General features: G+C 37.5%; 2 protein-coding genes across 2 annotated transcripts; one reads left to right on the forward strand and one right to left on the reverse strand.

Annotated features, from left to right (window-relative positions):
- Positions 1 to 730: 730 nt before the first annotated feature.
- On the reverse strand, positions 731 to 11,454 carry LOC143849829 (uncharacterized). Its single transcript, XM_077359039.1, has 11 exons — positions 11,209 to 11,454; positions 8,197 to 8,344; positions 7,811 to 7,882; positions 6,803 to 6,874; positions 5,226 to 5,297; positions 4,987 to 5,130; positions 4,761 to 4,841; positions 3,527 to 3,598; positions 3,328 to 3,399; positions 999 to 1,070; positions 731 to 912 (listed from the first exon to the last, which is right to left on the reverse strand). The coding sequence occupies exons 1-11, from the start codon at positions 11,291 to 11,293 to the stop codon at positions 822 to 824; spliced, it is 981 nt and encodes a 326-aa protein (XP_077215154.1). The 5' UTR covers positions 11,294 to 11,454; the 3' UTR covers positions 731 to 821.
- A 1,928-nt stretch (positions 11,455 to 13,382) lies between these two features.
- LOC143852040 (putative inactive purple acid phosphatase 2) lies at positions 13,383 to 20,462 on the forward strand. The gene is made up of 3 exons (XM_077361547.1): positions 13,383 to 14,036; positions 14,334 to 14,454; positions 18,841 to 20,462. Exons 1-3 carry the CDS (start codon positions 13,393 to 13,395, stop codon positions 20,044 to 20,046), a joined length of 1,971 nt encoding a protein of 656 aa, XP_077217662.1. The 5' UTR covers positions 13,383 to 13,392; the 3' UTR covers positions 20,047 to 20,462.
- Positions 20,463 to 21,353: the final 891 nt, after the last annotated feature.

Here is a 21,353-nt window from a genome sequence, read left to right on the forward strand (position 1 = left end):
CAAAAGTCAGCCGCGAAATGGTTTTCCGTGAACTTGCCTAGCAAATCCCATTAACTGATCCAAATTCCAAAGGGAAACAATATATTTGCCCCCTTTTCTTAACAGGACCACCCCTTGTAGTATAAAAATAGTAATCATAAATACACTAGAGCGGGGTGGACCTAGAAAGAAAATGGCCTAATATATCACTTCTCTTCATTTGTTGGAGCAAACATAAATAGGCTGTGCCCAAAAAATCATCTCCATAGGATAATCCTAACCCTGTAAACTGTACAGGTTTCTATAATCTGCCATCCCTCCACGGATCGTAGGGTTAAGATCATGATGAATTTCTCAAGGGCTTGGCCTATTTATGTTGGGGGCCCGACAAATGAATGGTTTGGATCATCAAATAATATAATCTTCTAAAAATAAGTGCTCCCTCTACAATAGAATAATACTTTCAAAATTAATCTAACTAGCATATAAGTAAATTTACAATTAGAGAAAGCAATGCCCATCTGCCTCCATTTCAAGAGTGTACTAACCTCATCTTATATAAGTAATCCAATTGTGTAGAAAATTTTAACATTTTTTTGCTCTTGACACCACCACTACTCTTTAGAGTTTAGGCTGATACCAGCAAGCATCCGTTTAGGCACATTTTTCGCAATAGTGAATGAAGTCTAAAATGATGAAGGTTGCCAATATCAAAACAAGGGCTTCTTAGTTTTTGCAAACCAAAAGAATGTGTAGAAAGAATCATTTCATTTGGAAGTGTCATTTCATAAGTGGTATGGTAAAAATATAATACCTAAACTGAAAGAATAAAACAATGTGCTCTAAAATAGGAACTCAGAGTCAGAGAGTTCAAGCACGTTGTGGACACCCTTAGGGTTTACACCTGGCTTGAATTGGTTGCCTTCAATATACCTGCACCAGCATGGAGAGTTCTGTTTAGTTTTCTTCGAGAATTTCAATCGTGTTTTAAAGTCTTTCAAATGATTTCAGGAACTCACATTTCTTTCAAGAAAGGGTGTTTATAGAAGGCATCTGGAATCCTTCCTGTGAATAGGTTGTGATCCAAATACCTGAAATTGCATGATGAAGAGGTGAGTGCAAGGAACAACAATGATTGGCCAGTCACAAATGGGTCATGAGTATATAGATATACAAAAACATACATATTTTACATGGAAAATGTTACGGTCCTAGGTGAGGGCCTGCCTAGGTATGGGACTAGGTGGGACCCAACCTTGCATGGGACAGGTTTAAAGGGCTTGGCCGAACAAGTTCCATCAGCCCTAGGGCCTTTTGGTGTGCTGTTTTTTTTTTTTTTTGAATGGCCCTTTTGGTGTACTTATTTGGTACCTAACACTTGGTATCATAGCAGCCACCACGTCATGGGTTCGAGTCACAGAGGGGGCGACCTGTGGAGAGGACTACCTAGATGGAGAGGACTACCTAGAAAGGGCAACCTAATAAAAAAAAGCCAGAGTGAAAATCGCCACATATTGGGCCGCGAAGATGTTAGACGAGGAAGCGTGGTAGAATGGTTAGTCCTGGGTAGTGGCCTGCCTAGGTATGGGACTAGGTGGTACTCAGCCTTGTATGGGAAAGGTTTAACAAGGCTTAGCCTCGCACGTTCCATCAGTCCTAGTGCTTTTGACGTATTGGTTAGGTACCTAACAAAAAATTATCAAAAGTCACTAAAGTGTTCAGCACTTGTCAAATCAACTCGGTTTCGCCCAGGCTTCTAGTATGGAGTTGTCTGGCTTTAATTTTATAAATAAATCAGCTGAATGATTTTCTATATAATTGGCAAGTTTTGCAATGGCTGGACCAAGTTGAATTCAGAAATTGCAAGCCATGCATATGTACAAAAATGCATTTGCATACAAATACATGCATACATATCAAACATTGGCATGTCCTTCATAGTTCCCAGCTTAAGTTTGCATAAAACTCTATAAAGACGAAGGAAACGCAAAAGAATATGAATTACAATAGGGGCAGAGAATGCCCCACAAACAAAGAATCCGTGACTCCTTTAGGGTGAGAGTCCGCAGCCACAAAGATTGCCCTACAAACAAAAAATCCATGACTCTTGAGAGAGTCCAGAGCCTCATTAGAACTAAGATGTGTATGACAAAATGAAAAGGCACTAAAGTTACAAATCTCTACTATTTCATCAATGATCCCTGCTAATCTCTAAGGACCAGAAGAAATCTTCATGTACACATATTGGAGATTTGAGTAGAGCTCAAAATTTGGAAGAAATACATATGCACATACATGCCAACCTACAGAATTGCATGCATAAGTACACATGGATAGACACAACCCACCACCCCCAACCATCAACACAGAAACACAGGCTGAGAGAACTTAAACAAATATTCTCTCTGTTGGTCTTTTCCTAAAAAAAGAATGACATTCCTAAATTTATATTCTGAGTTTTTATATGGTGTTCGGGTGTAGTTGCATGTAATCAAGGTGCTCCCTTGATATTTGATCTAACAACTGTCGCTGGATCAAATATGAAGGGGAGCACTGTTGTTGAACCTCCATTATGCCATCTACAGGCAGACACCATATCATTTCTCATGTTCTCTTTTGTTTATCTTTTCTTGAAAATGAAGTCACCCCAAGGACACCTTCAACATCCAGGGTCATAGACCCACCACCTATCCATTCTCAAGCACCTCTAGCAGAAATTCAGAACTCACAATCAATCCTTTACCAATCTCCCCACCTACCAGAAAGCCTCTTCGCCATAACGATAGAACCTCACAATTCTTTTTTTAAAATTCTTCAACTCAGTTAACAATGCTTTCATCTCAACTTCATTTGAATCTTCAACATCAATGGTCAACTTGACAATGATTCGGTGCGTGATAAAAATCTATATGCGAGAATAAAGCCCATAAACTCGTCTTTAAAGTCAAAAGACTTGTTATATTCTTAACAATATAATGTATATACATATATGCACACACACACACACACATGCAAAATATGTATTTTAATATAAAAATACCTCCAATTTATATCTAAGTCAGGAGTTACTTGGTCAAGTTGATTCTTATTTTAATATAAGAACCCCTCCAATTTCTATCGACTCAACATCGATTCAGTAGTTACTCGGTCAAGTTGACTCGACTACACTCATTTTTTGGTTAAGTTTCTGAACTGTGAATGAACACAGCTGACAACTAACAAGTAATCATGAGAAGCACATGGATAAAAATCCATGGTTGTTCCATTCAACATCAGGGGCAAAACCAAAACAAGAAAGCGAAGATCCTATTTCAGAAATTAAATTCAAGAGTAGATAATAAAACTCACAGGTAAGTCAATTTAGAAATATGGGCAAGCCCGGAAGGTATCGTCCCAGACATCTTGTTGTAGGACAGGTACCTACAACCGAAACATCAAGAAACTTAAGAGAATCCACTATTGCAAGAAGCCCAAGAGAACGATTTCAGGCAGAAAGCAGTAGAAGAAAACGCTTAAGCAATTATTCATTTGACATCAAAATACTTACAAGATTTCTAGATTTGTCAAGTTTGCAAGCTGTGCTGGTATCCCTCCAGTTAAGTAGTTGTTATTTAGGTACCTAGATATCAAAAATGAAGGATGAATCATCTGGAAGTTCTTAAAGTATGTAAGGGGGTTGCTTTGCAATATTAAATATTTGCAAATATTACAATTACGAGTATTTGCTTCTTCAAAGAAGGAAACTAAGGAAATCTTTGCAGGAGGTCAACAAGTAAAATAAATAGAAGAGTAATTCCTGGTGTTTGGTGTTTAAATGGAAAAAATCTCTCACAAACTTAATTGGTGTCTGGTGTTTTGAATGATATCAAAATCTAGAGAGAAAAATGACAACCAAAAATCATACAATTGGAATTAAGAGATGTGGATGTGCCTTTGGTGTTTAAATGGAAAACATGTCTCACAAACTTAATTAGATGACACTGTTTTGAATGATATCAAAATCTAGATAAAAAAATGAAGACAAAAAAATCATACAATTGGACACTAAGAGATGTGAATGTGCCTGAATAACTTGGACATGAACACATTTATCTGTATCTCGGTGTCAGAGAATGTAAAGTGTCGAACTCAAACACAACAACCTAATCAATCTCGATATGACACGAATATAGACAGTTAATTTGTAAATATGAAGGATATATTATTAAGACAAAATCAGTTCATAACATACAAAATGCATTTGGATAAATATTTATGTATATTGTATTAAACTAGTTATGGATAAATAGTAACACAAAACTAAACTTACACATGGACATGATGTGACGAGTGGGAAACAAGGGGATCTAGAAAGCCCAACATGCTGGCACGTATGTGAAAGTACATAGTGATAACCAGATGATATCTTCAGATTTTGGTCCATAAAGGCATAAAGGTGTAGAAAAATGTATTTAGAAAACTACAAACATAATAGAACTAGGGTGATGATATTTTCACCCCCCCTGCAGTTCGCATTCCCCCCTTATAACGTGAACAGTGGGCAACTTTAAGGCTTTTTGACGTCAAATCACGTTAAAAGGGGGGCCGAATGCGTACTGCAGGGGGGGTGAAAATATTATCGCCCTAGAACTATACAACTGGCATACAAATAAGTATGGCATGTGTCGGGCACAAGCAATTGAAATGAAAAATGTTTGGAATGAGTGTCCTTGTTAACAGATATCTATGTGTTTACCAAATAGAACACTTCCACTCACATGCCAATATTGACATGAACTTACAGGTTGCGCAGTGAAGGAAAGCTGCCCTCAACACGGATGAGCTCCCTTATAGTTCCCACTAAATGGTTGTTACTAACATCCCTGAGAATAGAAGGCTGCAGATTAGCAAATTGCAAATCTATAAAAGACCTAAGATATACAAGTTTACAATAGTGAGAAAAAGATAAATTATAAGATACAAAAATCATGCTGATATATGGAATCCAGCTCAGAGAAGACAGAGTACAAGTGCCGCAGGTTTGGGAGATTCCCCAATTCAGCAGGAATTTTGCCAGTAAAGCGGTTCTCGTGAAGATAGAGATAACGAAGCTCTGGTAGATTTGCAAGCTCCTTAGGAATTTCCCCTTTAAAATTATTGAAGCTCAGATACCTGGAAAATGTTCCAGTTAATATCCCTTGAAGATACTTAAGTTAAAGGATTACATCAATTAGGTAATTTGTGTGAAAAAGGTCTGAAATACTCACAGATTAGTCAGCCTCTTCAGTTCTCCAATTTCAGGAGGAATGACATCTTGTAGCTTATTCCACCTCAAATTTCTATAAAGCACAGGATAACAACAAAATTATAACCGGTTAGGAAACAAATTTCTTTTGCATCGATCTTCTATTGGCAACATGAAACAGTTTATGCACAACGGGAAATTAAATCAAAACATGAAGAATTATTTGCTCAAGGATGCAAACCAGGATATCCCTAGGAGTACCAATGATTTAGCAAATAAGGAGATCTTGCATGAAGGCAGCCCATGCCCCCATTGTAGTCTTTTTTGCCTTTCATTAATCAATATCTTTTAAAAAAAAAATCAAGATTTAACAGGTGTGTAAGTATAGAAGGGACCAAAATTGTCAAATATGAGAAAGATACAGTCAAGAGTTATGACGTTCCCCAGGTTTTTCGCATTTTCTTGCTTCAAAGGACTCACTTGCTATGTTAAAGTATATGCGTATGACATAGGTACATATGGGCATGGCTTTACACTTCAAATTGAGGAGTCCATCATTATTCTGACATCTATTTTAGATTGTTTAGGGTAACATGGCTTCTCTGGCCAGATGCCAGTGGCTCTTAACTGTCCAATGCAAACAAAGTTTGAGAACAACCCATAAACTATGATTAAGAGACAAATTCGATATTCGAGGAAGATCTTCGTGCATGCGTCACACTTGCTATGTTCCTAAAACTAGTAATTCTAATCAGTCGTGAAGCCTTCTTTACCACTTGTAATCCTTACCTAAGTTAATCCAAACCTACTATAACACTACTCGCTCTATACATTTCTTGTTTGATTCCTATGAGGCTCATTACATCCTTCATGTTCACTTCCAATGACGCTTTCTACACATTTCTTCTTTACTTTCTTTAGAGCTTTTCGGTTCTTGTATTTTCTCTCTTCTGAACCCCTCACTTCGTGCTTCTCCCGCATTGCTTCTCGCACTCGCTTCCCACTGTTGCAACTATGGTCGACTAAAATATAATGATGCCTCTAACAGGGATGAGTACAATTTTTTTCCTATTTCAGAAAGAGTCAATGTTACAAATTGATATCAAATGAAAGCTTAATGTAATCATCCCAAGACTACTACACTTATAGTGGTTTCAATCTTGCATACTTTACATGTAGCGCATGTGCAGGATGATTAGTATTGCCCAAAGTTGTGGGCCCATACCAAGCATTGCACTAGTCAATTATTCTAATCATCTGATCAATGGATTTTTGCCCATTTAATGTGGATCTGTATCCACATTTACCACATTTACTTTTAAATGTACACAAATGGTGATCCTTTTCAATTGGTGGAGTCAGATCAATGAGCACATTTCACGTGCATGGTGGGTTGGCCTTTGAGAGTAGAGACCACCACGTCAATGCAAGAAAATATCCGTTTGGCTCGCGCAATAAAGGATAACGAGAAACATAAAAAAGAACTGCATGTAATTCTCAGCCATTCAAAAAAAAAAGATGCATGTAATGCCCTAAGAACAAATTAAATAAGAACACTTCACAAGTGAATAAAAGCCTATGGAAGAGGGTAGAAAGTACAATGTTCTAAGACGCTTCAGCCGGCCGATTTCAGTTGGGATTGGGCCAGTTAACTTGTTATTGTGAAGATCCCTGTCATTTAGGCGCAAGAAAACATATTAGGCATTTGTTTGAAGAAAAGAATAAATGAAGAAAAGAACAATTTGATGGACTAAAACAACATTAAAATTTAAATTGCCCTCATATAGTTAGATATAAACTAGTAAGATGATTTCTTTGTTGTACATGTAAACATGGAGGTTTGTCACAAAGAAATGCAGACCAAATATTTTCTTTTGCAAGCAAAAAATTTTCTAAGAGGACCAGCATTGCCAAGAGCTGAATGAATGCTTAATAGAAAGCAGCCTCTTACGTTGTTGAAAATGAGTCATCCTAATTACATAAATACACAACTATTACAAGCTGCTAGGGAAAAAAGCATTTGGAGCCCAATCCCTCTTGTATGGACTGATCTAAATACTACACATCCAGTCCCTATTCTCTGCACCAAGGCAACTAGTTATATATCTCAATATTACAACCCACCAGGCAACTATCGTTATTTATAAAATAAACATCTATTTCCTACCCAGTACATCAAGGAAATAGGATTGCCTCAATGTATATTGCTTTGTACAATTCTGTACACTTGCATAAAACAAAAAGTAAGATATTTGGCTGATAAATTGTCATGAAAGCCAAAATGCAATTAATAAATAGCATAGGGATTGCACATAAAATTAATGAAAGCCTCCAATTACCATGATAGCCAGCAAGCATGCATAGCATTCATGCAAAGTACTGATAGATTTGTAATTGATTAGGTTAATAAAAAAGAAGAGTGCACTGTCCGTATTCATCTTTTTAATCAGTTTTTTAACTGTCCCAAAAAATTTATTGGAGTTTAAATCCTATATTTTCAAATCTTCCATAGTAGGTTACTAAAAACATGAGTACATATGTTATACCATAGTGATGGGCTTAATTCATAGATACTATAGATAGAACTAGAAGACTGAGGGTTCTTACAGCCTTGTCAGATCCAGCAGATTGGTCACTGCAGTGGGAAAAGGCCCAACAATTGATACTGCATAAACTTCCCTGCAAGTAAAGAATGATTGTAATAAGCACCCTACAACTCTCCCCTGGCAATCATCTCAGATTTGACTCTCATTATATGCATCTTCAATGTTTAGAAAACGGACGTGACACCTTTAGTGAAGATGCTGATTAAATTGCAAAGAAGTCTTTAATACGCAAAATAAAACTTTACAAGAAAGATTAGTCCTCCCGACCATAGCACATACTGATTGGAATGAATCTTTAAAATCACATTTCAAAAGATTGATAAAAAGACAGATGAAGGTAACATGGATGCTTTTTACTTATCCACCAAAAGAAAGATTTTAACTTACAGTTCTGTTACTACCCTATAATCTCCTTGACTGGAGCATGTCACACCAGACCATGGTGGTAGGTCACCGTCTCCACACGGATCATCTCCAACCCATGCATATACCACCCTCCATCCTAGAGATGCTTTTATTTCATTCAAGGCTTTAACTGCAACCCGAATAACATTCTTGAACTCATGACAAAGCTCTAAAATTTCTTTTCATTTTCTTTACAAACATCAAATCCATTTATGCCTCTTTAATTCCATATTGAGTAATGAAAAGAAAAGAAAAACACAAAAAAGAAAGCATTGCACATCACATAAAATTGATTAGTTGACAAGGCAATTGACAATTTCCACATTATACCAAGAAAATGACATCAAATCCAGATCTGTTCACTTTCATCACAACATGCAACAATTAATACAAAATGCAACACAATCATGCAGTTGCCACAGTTGCCATAGAAAATGCTCCATCGACATTAATGCAGCGGATAAGTGAAAAATAATGAAAACAAAGCCATTGAATTCAAAAGTAATTATCATGACGAAGTCAGTACACAATATATTAAATTCTATAACCTATGATAGCCAGATCCAACGGTATGTTCTCTGTGAGATCTTTGTTTTGGTTTCTCTCTTGGGGTGCACAACACTTCGTTCCATTGGATGCACTTGCGGAAATCTCATGTCCTGCCTAAGATGTAAAGTTTTTTGTTGGACATTAGCACATCAAAAGATAAACATTGTCGATGTTTTAAAGAGAAAAATGTGTCATATGGTGAGTCGTTGTGTGTTGTACAAGGTGGCTAAAGAATCGTGCAAACATATCTTTCTTCATTGCCGGTTGGAGAGGGAGGTATGGAGGTTGATCTTGAGTGTATTGGCATTTGTTGGTTTTTCCCATATTTGTTCTCGGGCTTGTTGGAGGAGACGAGTGGAAGTGTCGACACTCATGGGATAAAGGTTGTGTTTTAAAGCTCATGATCCCATATGTGGTTGTTTGGGTCTTCTAAAATGAACGACACTGAGCATTATTGAAGACAAAGAAAGGTTGGTTGCTCGGATCAAGCCACTTAAGAGTCTCGTGTTCACATACGCTATTGTGAGAGATAAATTTAGAGGCCATAATACTCAAGATACATATATGTATGAAATGCGATGTGATACTCATGGATAGAAAGGGAAAGAAGAAGAAAGCTAAGTGGAGTCCTCCACCTCCTAATTCCCTCAGGCTTAACTTTGATATCTCCTCGTCGGAGAACTCGAGTCTGATGGGTCATGGGTGATTGAGGAGTGGTTTGGAATCATTTGGGGAATGTTGTGTTGTCCTTTTCCTGATTGATTAGATTAAAGAATTCTAAAGAAGTGGAAGTACTAGCTCCTTTTGATCTGTCTTAAGCTCTGCATCGTCAATGTTGGTGGAAGTCTCCGTGTGGAGGAGCATTTGCTGAATGTTATTTCATGAATTAAGAGTTATTATATGGATCCTAGGAGATAAGTGGGCATTACTGAGTGGATTCCCCAGTTAAAGGTGGAGACCAGAGATTTTGTGTATGTGGGGTAATCTCTGCCTCTTGTGCAATACTTTTCCTTTTTATTCCTTTGCTCAAAAAAATCTTCTAGCAAAAAAGGTCTAAAACCTAAGATAGTTCATGGTTTACTAGCTGCTATACAAAACCCTTTTCTATCACAATTCCATCATTATTGATGTCAAATCATATTTGGCTTTCTTTTATTCACAAGAGGATTTTACTTACATACCAAATATAAGAACCTAAAATGCAAAGCTAGTCGGTGTTTCACCTTCCTTATTTGTTTAATACAATGCCTGAATTCACGTATAATTAGACCCAAAATCAAACCACATAGTAACTAAGCATAAAACGGAACACTGTAGCGCTGTGCAAAATGGTTTGGGTTCTGCAAAACAAAAGAATAGTATTCAACTAGTCAAACTCCAAGCTTCTATACAATCGACCTAATCTTTAAGCATATAACGATCTATAGATACAAAAAAACATAGCCTCACAATTCAATAACTAACCCAAACATTTAACACAATATTAATTTTCATATTCTAATCATCTGCCAACAAATTTCCTAAACTCAGTTGAAATGACATAAAAAAAAACCTACCTTAAGGACTAAGAGAGATAATTTGGCAGCAGAAACAGAAGAATTCAAGTCAATTGACTCAGAAGAAACTAAAACACAAATTAAAATTTCTTGCCACAGAACGAAGCCCTACGAGGCCCTAATTTCAAGAACTGTCTTCAACCATTAATCCAATCAATTTGTATACTTCAAAATGACACTGATTTTAAGCATGTCAAAGATCAAACCACAAAAGAATGGCTGAGTTCAAATTGATTCACTGGTTAGAAGCCAAACAAGAAAAAATTTTACTAACTTAAAGTTTCAACCATACCAATTGATATAGCAGAAAATCCTACAATTGAAGCAAGTGATCAATCCACAGACAATAACATGGCAGAATTCAAGTCCATTTATACTATATAAACCAGAGGGTGAACTAAATCACAAAACCCTAACCTCGAAAACTGACTGTTTAACTTTAACGTCAATCCAATAAATCACAATACCATAAAAGCAAGAATTTTAAGCATGTAAGAGACAATACTAGAATAAAATGAGCAACTTCAAGTCAATTAACTGGAAACCAAAACAGAAACTAAATTTTCTCTCTGCGTTACCCAAAATAATAATAAAAGAACTGACTAATCACAACCTAATCAGTTGAAATAACGCAAAATCCTTATTCCCAAGCACGTCCGAGATCAATCGACAGAAAAATGTCAGAATTCAACTCAATTCAGAAGCAATAAACTAAGCAACAAACTCAATTTTCTCAGGCTGAAAAAAACCTAATCATCTAACTTCAAATTTCAATCCAAAGTCAAAACGAAGTGAATTCACTTGCCACAATACGAAAACCTAAGATTCAAAACATCGAGTTTCGATTTCAACAGTAAAACTCTACAATTAGAAGCGATTGAGAGATTACCGTCTCTCTTTAGGGTTTTGCAATGAGAACAAGTGAGTAAGAGACTGAGGCAGCAGATAAAAGCAAATGCCGATTGAGACGCCATGGAGATCCAAGATCTTTATGTACAGAGATCGATGGAAGAACGGATCTGAGATTTCATTTCTCGATCTGAAGGTCCGAAAACCCTAATTTTCTCTCTCGGATCTGCAAAATCTCTGTTTAAACTTATTCCTTTCGTACTCTCAGATCTTTTCCCCAGTTTATCTTTCTTTTCCTCTTTTTAATTTAGGGCAATGATAAATTCGCTTCCCCTATAGGATAATCCGCACCCCTTGATACGTTAAAAGCATTAAAGTCTGCCGCATAGGCGCATACGGCATACCCGCCTTTACAGGGGTGCGAATTATTCTGTAGGGGGTGCGAATTTATCAGCGTCCTAAATCTATCGCTTCTATATTTGAAAATGTTTCGGAAATTACCCGCGTTTCCAGGAAAAGAAAAACAGAGGGGAGATTGATAAATTCAACCCCTTTTCTACTTGGGACAGCCCCGTCTTGTGTAAATGACTAAATGAGTATTCATAGATGGACTAGAAGAGGCTGTCCTAAGTAAAAAGTGAAGGCGAATATCTCACTTCCCAAAGCAGAGGGTTTTTGCTCATCTGGGCCCCCCCAAATAAATTTGGGCCCATCAAGCAAGATGATCTCCAACCTATTAACGGCCTGTTCGTTTCACATTATGACAACCGATTGTAAGTCCAAAACCTATTATTGGACTCAAAGTTACATTTAAATTTGAGTCCAATAATAGGTCTGAAACGAACAGGGTGTAAATGTTACAAAGACAGGGCCTGTAAGGCCCCTTACTAACTAACACGTTTTGGGCATAGCTTATGCCACATGTGCATGATCGGATCCGTTGATTCCAACGAAAATCATAAGTTCAGACAAATGCAGCTGAAAACACCTTGATCAGATGATTCTAAGCACTTGATTCATCGAGCCTCATTTAGGTTTATGCTAAGAAAAGCTAAACCTTGATTTTTCTTCGCCTTCGATTTTTCCAGCCTCAATTTCCTTTTTATTCCTATTATTCGTCCTCTTTTGTTTTTCGTTTTGCTTTTTCTTCTTTCTTTTCCTCATCTTCCAAGTTGCAGTGATGGTCATTGGGGGGTTTTTCGTTGGTATCTTTCTCTTTTTCATCGTATGGCACCACTGTTCGTGCCAGCAATATACACTACCAGCCCACCCATATAATGCAATATAAAATCTTCCTTTCTTTAAAAGTTTGGTAACTAGGCAATTTCAACCAAGTTGGTAGCTTTTTCTTATTTTACTTCATTTTCGGTAAGGGAAATGATATCAACACAATTATGGGTGTTCATTATTCGGTTATAATCGAACAACTGATCTGAACCGAATTGGTTTGGTCGGTTCGGTTTGGTTTTTTCTCCTTCTGGTTCGGTTTCGGTTTTTTTTTTTTTTTCTGGAAATTCAGTTATTTGGGTTCGGGTTCGGTTATCTAAAAAAAAAAAAAACCGGTTAACCGAATAACTGAAATTATGGATAAAAACCATTATTTTTTCCAAAACAATGCTATATGGGTACTCCATAGGATGATCAAAACCGTCAATTTGATTGATCACAACTTAAATAGGCTGTGCTAAAAAAATCATTTCGATAGGCTAATCCTAGCCCTCCGATCCAAACCGAGATTTTGCTTTTTTTTCCTCTTTTTCTCCCTACTATTCAGTTATTCGGTTATAACCGAATTTCTAATAGGTTCGGTTTTGGTTCGGATTTTAGAAATTTCGGTTCGGTTTCAATTTTCAAAATTTGTTATCAAATTTCGGTCTGTTTGGTTCGGTTATAACCGAACAAACACCCCTAAGCACAACCATGTTTTAATAATTGCACAAACCTAGCTTGTCTTCTCATTTTTTTAATCAGCTTGCGAGCTTTTTATAACCTTTTGTCAGCGGTTTAAGTATTAAAAAACAAGATGAGTTAGTGTAAATATCAAAACATAGCTGTGCTCTTATCAAATCCATTTCTCTAATTAGCTAATAAAGTTTATTATCATTTGGCAGTGACCCATCAACAAGAACCGAAGATTACTTGACTTTGAAGATCGAAAAAAGAATATCCCATATTCTCATATGACATTGTCTGTCCATTCTTATCTCCATCTACATTGAAACCCATGAAAAAAACCCCCCACCAAAGCCCAATCAAAATTTCTCTCTCTAAAACTCTTCCTACCATGATTTCCCTCACCCCCCTTTCTCCCCCTCTCCCCCTCCTAACCTTCTTCTCCACACTCCTCCTCACAGCATTCTCCTCCCCTGTTTCTCTCAACATCACCCCCGAAACCCTAAACAAATCCCTCGATTCCGTTCAAATCCAATGGAATGGAATCGATTCTCCTTCCAATCTCGACTGGCTTGGAATCTATTCTCCCCCCAATTCATCCGATTCCGATTTCATCGGTTACAAATTCCTCTCCTCTAGCCCTAATTGGAAATCCGGATCTGGGTCCCTCTCTCTCCCACTCATCAATCTCCGGTCCAATTACGAATTTCGGATCTTTCGATGGTCCGAAAACGAGATAGACCCTAAACGGGTCGATCATGACCACAACCCATTACCAGGAACAAAGCATTTCTTAGCAAAATCGGCTGAATTAGGGTTTTTGGTGATGGGTCCGGAGCAAATTCACTTGTCGTTTACTTCGAAAAATGATGAGATGAGAGTGATTTTTATTATGAGAGATGGGTTTGAGAGCTTTGTGAATTATGGGGTTGAGGAAGGGCAGCTTGATCAGATTGTGAAGACTGAGGTTAAAAGGTATTGTTAAAGTATAAATGATTAAATAACACCAACGCTAAAGACCTGTTTGCTTTAGATTATGGCAACTGATTGTGGAGTCCCCACCCGATTATTTGACTCAAATTTAGTGCAATTTTAGGTCCAATAATCGGTTGGGGACTCTACAATCGGTTGTCATAATCTAAAACAAACAGTTAGCTTAAGCTTTTAGAGTAATTAGTTGTTTCACATTGTATCAGAGCTATTGCTGGGTCAAAACCCAACAACTCCTTGATATTAAAAAGCATTTGAAGTAATGGGTTGTTTCATTAACAGGTATGAGAGGTCGGATATGTGTGATTCGCCAGCGAACGATAGTGTTGGGTGGAGAGATCCGGGGTTCATTCATGATGGGGTGATGAAGAATTTGAAGAAGGGGGAGAGGTATTATTACAGGGTAAGGTGGACAATTTTTCGTTATTGTTTTTTGAATTAGCATTTGTTTTGCTTTTGTTACTGTTCTGGAATTCCTTTTTCTTATTTTGTTTATGTAATTTGTAGATCTTTTATCATGACTTGGAGTCGGTTTATTATGTTTTCTTTTTCTGCTTTTGGACATATTGGGGTATGTGGGTTTCTTTGATTATATGATCCAATATAGTTATATGGTCTGTTCGTTTGTTTTCTTTTTACTTTTTTATTGAATTAAGTGGGTTTCTTTTCTGTAGTTTGCTTGTCATAATCTTGGATTTTTTTTTTTCATCTTTTATCGGGTATATTTTTTTTGATGTGCTGTTGTATCATAGCATATGATGGAATTAGTCCTTTTCGTCTCTTGGATAAGTCTTTCTTGTTTGATTAGATGATTTCACTCAGCTTTGGCATAGATTTGTTCTGTTTCTGCTTGTTTTTCTTTTTATGAATGAGGATAACTTGCTTGTCGTTTGGACGTTCTATCGCCATGTATGTTGATCCTTAGTATCTAGAGTTGGTATGATTGATGGTAAGGTGTGAGGATCAGTGGATCTAGAAGAAGAATGGAGGAGTTTGAGAAGAACATGTGTTTGAGTGGTTTGGCAAGAGAAAGTAACAGGAACTCTCACCCAAATCAGGCTTGGAAACCAGCAACCATTGAAGATAGGTGGGTTTAAGAGATCACGGTGTCCTTGGAAGTAAGCGAAACCAGGAGATCTGGAAGGTGCAAAGGAGTAGGCGTGAGGAGTGATTATTAAGGGTAGCAAGGAGAAGGAAGGCAGACTGGGGGATTGGAAATGCTCAAAGTGTTTAGTCGTCAACTTTCGGAGGAGGCTAGAATGTCTGAAATCTGAAGTGCCAAAAAATCTGGTCGGGCTTTGATAAGAACTTCCCTCTGAACTTCCCTCGAAAAGAAAAAAGTTGCTTGTCGATGTGCTTCGGGTTAACCTGTTCATTTCTTGAATTGGGTGTATATTCAGTCATTACTTGTTTCTCATAGGTTGGGATTAATTTGTGTTAAAATTATTTTCAATTTTTCATATAATCTTGTATGCGAATGGTTGTGAGGTTGTATGTGATCATTCACAAATAATGCTTATAATATGCTTTAGAAATAAATACTTACTGGCTTCCAAAGATGCCTTAATATCCTATTTGCTAATAAGATTAAATTAACATAATCTTATTAGCAAATAAAGACCAATTTTGGTGGCATCCAAAGAGGTCCTTAGTCTTTTTCATTTGAATGGTAAGTGGCCCTTGGTTTTCCCACTATAAATCCTATCCTGTAAAACATTTTTCAATGTCACCAAGAATCATGATTTTGCCATAACGTTCAACATTAAAAAAAAAGTCACTAAATTGTAACTATGTTACAAGTAGAAATTATGTTTTTTTTTTTTTTTTTACAAAATGTCCTTTGTGCAACTCTAAAAGCATGGTTTTTTTCCATGAAACTTGTTTTTTTTTCTTATGAAGTTTATTCATTTTAAATATAAGTAGCATTATGACTAGTAATCTTAGGGGAAAATATCACAATTTTAGATTTTAGATGTCAATGGAAGGCATTTTGATCAACAATGGTAAGGTTTAGTGTTTATGAGCAATTTGGAATTATTTTTCAAAAGCTTGAACTTTTTGTCCGTTTCATAATGACTAATTGAGGAATATTTTTGGTAAAAAAAATCCTAACTTTTGAAAGGGAGTTAGCTGTCTTTGTTTAATTTGTTTATGCTGTTTGTCTATTTTCTTTTTTTATTTAAGTTTTTTTTTGTGGTTAGTGATTTGTAATAGCGTGGGATCTCTCTCTCTCTCTCTCTCTCTCTCTCTCTCTCTCTCTCTCTCTCTCTCTCTCTCTCTCTCTCTCTCGTGCGCCTTAAGCATCCTTCATGTCATTGGGTTAGTGGGCTCCATTTATAGACGTTCTGGAAATATTTTTCAGAAGGTTGAACTTTTTGTCCATTTCATAATGACTAATTGGGAAATATTCTTCAAATTAGGGATTTGTTTGTAAAAAGCCTTTACTTTTTGAAACGGAGTTTCAAAGGGACGACAGGGGGTCGAAAAGGTGGGCTTTCTCTGGGCCAATCGGGATTACAAACTCCAATGAAGCTGGATTAAGATCGGTCGTATAAGGTACCAGAATAGTGGATGAAGGTATTCTTAGTTCTCTGACTGTTGAGGGAGATTCCCTTAATGTAATCTGGTGGTTGTGTGGAAGTCATTCTCATGCTTGGAGATTCGTTGAGTTGATAGATGAGATTCAAGAGAGAATTGGCGGTTTTGGTGCAAGGTTTCAGCATGTTAAAAAATCAGCCAATGGAGAAGGTGATAGGTTGGCCCATGCTAGGTCGGGAGGGCTGAGTTGGAATTTTGTGATTGTTTACTTCCATGATGTTAGTTCCTCGTGTTTTTTGTATTTCCTTTTCTTGTAGCCTCAAAATCTTGCCCGTTGGCCCTCTCATTCTTTTGAATAATATTTTGCTCTTAGCCATTCAAAAAATACTTTTTTCAGACGGAGTTAATTGTCTTTATTTGATTTGTTGATGCTGTTTGTCTTTTTTTTAAGTGCTCTCTGTGTGGGTAGTGGTTTATAATAGCGTCGGATATCCCTCTTTCTCACGCCTTAAGTAGGTTTCATGTCTTTGGGTGAGTGGATACTGTTTTGTCTCCATGTGATAAGAGGAGGTTTTTATTATGAAGGAATCCTAGCATTCACATTCAAAAGTGCTAGAAAGAATTAATCTCAGGCACAAAAGTTGACCAAGCCAGACATTTCAGTTAGTTATCACTCACCACTTGCCAATGATTTTCAAAGTTAGCTCCAAAGATCCAGCAACCTTCCGAGGGCTCATTTCATGAAGTATTACTTATTTCTTAGACTAACCAGTCTTGTGCATGTTTTAATTCCTCTTCGTTAACGCCATCTTTAATCTTACTCTTTCGACCTACTCGGATGTCTCAATATATTTTATCATGCATGGGCGTACAACAACATGCATTACTTTTCTGTTTTATAGTCATGCAAACTAGAAGCCGCAAATTATCACTATTGTTGGCATCAACTACTAAAGTGCAACTGAAAAATAAATCCAAAATACTATAACTTTTTAAAAGTTACTCTTTAGGTTTCTGGATCTGTCTTTTTTCAGTTTTCTTTTTATTGCTCTAAATTCTGATAGAGAGATTTTCTCCATAAAAGTTGACCGTTCATATTATAGGATTGCAAGTTACCTTTCCTGTCATCTGTTGCCACTTAATTTGCATTACCAGTATATCCTTTTTTTCTTTTAAATTTATATACAAACATCCTTAACTGTTATAAATCTTTTCTATAAGGAGAACCCTTTAGCGATTCATATTTACTGTTAAGCTTCCCCAATCATTTCTCACAATTCATCTTCTTGTCATTTGATCCCAAGCTTGATATTAGGTAAGTAAATGAGGCTTATAACTTACCACCAAGCCACGTAGTATTTACAAGCTGATAGCCAGTGCCAATCTTATCCTGTTACAATCTATTCCCTTGTTTTTCCTTTCAGAGAAGACCCATAGTTAAACCAGCCATCCTTCTTGCCTTACCTTCGGACAAGACAAGTAGCTACTTTTTGGTTATGAGTAAGCTTCCCTGCTTTTAGTTCATTACAGTTTTAAAAATAAAAATCCAATTCTGTTGAGCCTTCATCCGTAGTTCACTGGCAGGCTGCTTGCCTAGCTCTATTTCTAATTTTTGACATTGTACCAGCAGAGTATGTGTATGCAATTTGGCTGGTCATTTGTGTGCACATGCTTGTGTTGCATTTGTATATATGGGTGTTCATTTGTATAGTCTTCCTAGTGTTTTGCTGTTGTCGTGGGTTTTTTTTCTCAATTTTACCATTGGTTTTCGAATTCTCATTGCTGCTCATCTTGGCTTTGCTACCTTAGTCTAAAATTGATACGGGAAGTACCTTAATACTCATCTGTTTTTGTTTTGATTTGTAAACCTCATCTATGACAGGGTAAAGGCACACTCATGTCTGTGATTTACAGTGCCGGTCTTAAGTTATATTATTTCATTCATACTGCTGCATTGAGACTAGTTTAAATGATTTTATCATAATAGAACCAGGTTATCGCTTCTCTATTTAATCATGCCGTTCTTATCAATGAGAGAAATCTGTTTTTCCATATCCAAATTCAACCTTTGTTAATTTATCATATTGTACATCCTTCTTTTGTTTGATGCGTCACACCTTCAATTCTTATCTTCGGGTTTCTGTAATCTGAAGATTAAAAAACAGCCTGTTCATTTGCATTTATATTTGTAATTAGCATAAAAATGGCCTAACTTCATAATACTATATATTCTCCATTTTTGTAATGTCAGGTTGGTAGCAATGCAGGAGGTTGGAGTGCGACTCATAGCTTTGTTTCTCGGGACAGTGACTCTGATGAGACAATTGCGTTTCTATTTGGAGATATGGGCACTTCAGTGCCATATGCGACCTTTATCCGTACCCCAGAAGAAAGCATATCTACAGTGAAGTGGATTCTCCGTGACATCGAAGCCCTTGGTAATAAGCCCGCCTTTATTTCACACATCGGCGATATCAGTTATGCAAGAGGCTTTTCATGGCTGTGGGACGCCTTCTTCACTCAGATTGAACCTCTCGCTTCCAAGGTCCCATACCACGTATGCATAGGCAATCACGAATATGACTGGCCATCACAGCCATGGAAACCATCGTGGGCTGCATACGGTACAGATGGAGGTGGGGAATGTGGGGTCCCTTACAGTCTCAAATTCAACATGCCCGGAAACTCATCTTTACCAACTGGAACTGGGGCTCCCGACACCCGGAACCTTTACTACTCGTTCGATGCAGGGGTCGTCCATTTCGTGTACTTATCGACTGAAACTAATTTCCTTATAGGAAGTGACCAGTATAATTTTCTCAAGCATGATTTGGAGAATGTCAATAGGAAGAAGACCCCATTTGTTGTCGTCCAAGGGCACCGTCCTATGTACACAACAAGCAATGAGATCAGGGATACCCCATTGAGACAGAAGATGCTTCAGCACTTGGAGCCTCTGTTGGTCAAGAACAAGGTGACCCTTGCACTGTGGGGACATGTCCATAGGTATGAGAGATTCTGCCCTGTAAACAACTTTACTTGTGGGGACATGGGCATGGGCTTACCAGTGCACATTGTGATTGGGATGGCGGGACAAGACTGGCAATCCATCTGGGAGCCGAGGCACGATCACCCAACGGACCTAATCTACCCGCAACCCAATTGGTCGATGTACCGTGGGGGCGAGTTTGGATACACTAGGCTCATCGCAACTCGAGAGAAGCTAACGCTTACTTATATTGGAAATCATGATGGCAAAGCCCATGACGTGGTGGAGATCCCTTCTGGCCTAAACCTGAGAGGGGGCAAGGCTTTCGAATTCTCATGGTATGTTGAAGGAGGGAGTGTTTTGTTGCTTGGGGTCTTTTTGGGTTATGTTCTTGGGTTCATATCACGTTCCAGGAGAGAAGCCGCTTCAAGAAAGAACTGGATTCCAGTGAAGAACGACGAAGCATAAGCGAACAACCTGTCTGCAACTGATGCCCTTTCGTCGATCCAACAGCTCAGTGATCTTAATGCAAATTGATTTAACTAAGCATGTGGAAAATAAGTTTCTTAGTACTTAACGGGAACTTTACTTATCTGGGTAAAGGTTGGATTGAACATGACTCTGTGGCTGGGGCTTGATCTCTCTCTCTCTAGGAGCTTTGTAAATACTAAATATATGTATATTTGTGTGTATGTGAATCTCAGACCTTATGGTTTTATTGAAGCCGAGGATAGAGTACAGAAGGAGATATAGTAAAGATTATGTATATTTCTATGTTAGAAATGGGCGCTGGTATCTGGAATCCTGTTCTGATACTGGCACTCCTTCCTTTATTTTACACTTTCACAGGCTGTCAACGGCCAATAAGAGTCCGATTGGAAAGATGAGCATCGTCTGAGGCCTTGTTCTTTAACCCTTCTTGGTTGTGCTTCTGCACTTTTCCTATATCAGAGAAAAGAGAAAACAGAGAATGGTGTATCTGACCCGTTCCACCCGTTCTGATTTCAGAATTGTGAGCGGTATTTGGTTTGGATTTGTGCCAAATTCTGGAAGCAAAGCAGTCGTTTCAAGCAATTCTGTTTGACCTGTTAGGCAACTGATTTCTTAGTAAATTTAAGTTGATTATGGTTGGTTCAAGTTATCTCTTGACCTGCTAATTCTGCTTGTTTGGATGTGCTGGTTTTGCTTTCGCTACAAGTTTTAATTTAAGTTGCGTTGATTGGGCCCGTTTGGATACCTCATGCATTTGTATATTGATTTGGATTTGAGTTTTGGATACAATACACATCAATCATCTTCATGATCATGTTCTAAGAGAGAGAAAGAGAGTTGATTGGGCCTGTTTGGATACCTCATGCATTTGTATATTGATTTGGATTTGAGTTTTGGATACAATACACATCAATCATCTTCATGATCATGTTTTAAGAGAGAGAGAAAGAGAGGGAGGAATGTCTCGCTGCTGCCGGAGCAACATGAGGGAGCAGCGATGGTGACTGAAGTTGCCACAAATATTTCCAAATAATGTCTTGCAGAAAAGATTTGAAAATCAGAATTTTTTGCACTGTTGTAGCTGATTTGGAAATCTAAGGATCTGATCCGGTTCAAAATATCAACTAAATCCAAATCTAAATCTTGGTGGTATCCAAATGTGGCCTAAAGGCACTGTTTGGATTTCAAGATTTCCTAATTTTTTTGCACAGGTCAAGAGATGACTTGAACCAACCCTGTTCAATTTTTATTTAGGGGTCCTTCAATTTAGGATGATATTTCCC

This window comes from Tasmannia lanceolata, unplaced genomic scaffold (genome assembly GCF_043159265.1).
Source record: "Tasmannia lanceolata isolate RefF3 unplaced genomic scaffold, GAP_Taslan_0.1 ptg000018l, whole genome shotgun sequence".
NCBI classification, from domain to species: Eukaryota; Viridiplantae; Streptophyta; class Magnoliopsida; order Canellales; family Winteraceae; genus Tasmannia; species Tasmannia lanceolata.

Bases quoted from the DNA above. Each gene is read 5' to 3' on its own strand.
- LOC143849829 (XM_077359039.1), bottom strand. From the start codon at position 11,293: ATGGCGTCTCAATCGGCATTTGCTTTTATCTGCTGCCTCAGTCTCTTA. The intron at 5,131-5,225 runs GTGAGTATTTCA...AACATTTTCCAG, and splicing joins CTGAAGAGGCTGACTAATCT to GTATCTGAGCTTCAATAATT. The intron at 1,071-3,327 runs GTGAGTTTTATT...ATGCAATTTCAG, and splicing joins ATTTCTAAATTGACTTACCT to GTATTTGGATCACAACCTAT.
- LOC143852040 (XM_077361547.1), top strand. From the start codon at position 13,393: ATGAAAAAAACCCCCCACCAAAGCCCAATCAAAATTTCTCTCTCTAAA. The intron at 14,037-14,333 runs GTATTGTTAAAG...TTTCATTAACAG, and splicing joins GTGAAGACTGAGGTTAAAAG to GTATGAGAGGTCGGATATGT. The intron at 14,455-18,840 runs GTAAGGTGGACA...TTGTAATGTCAG, and splicing joins GGGAGAGGTATTATTACAGG to GTTGGTAGCAATGCAGGAGG.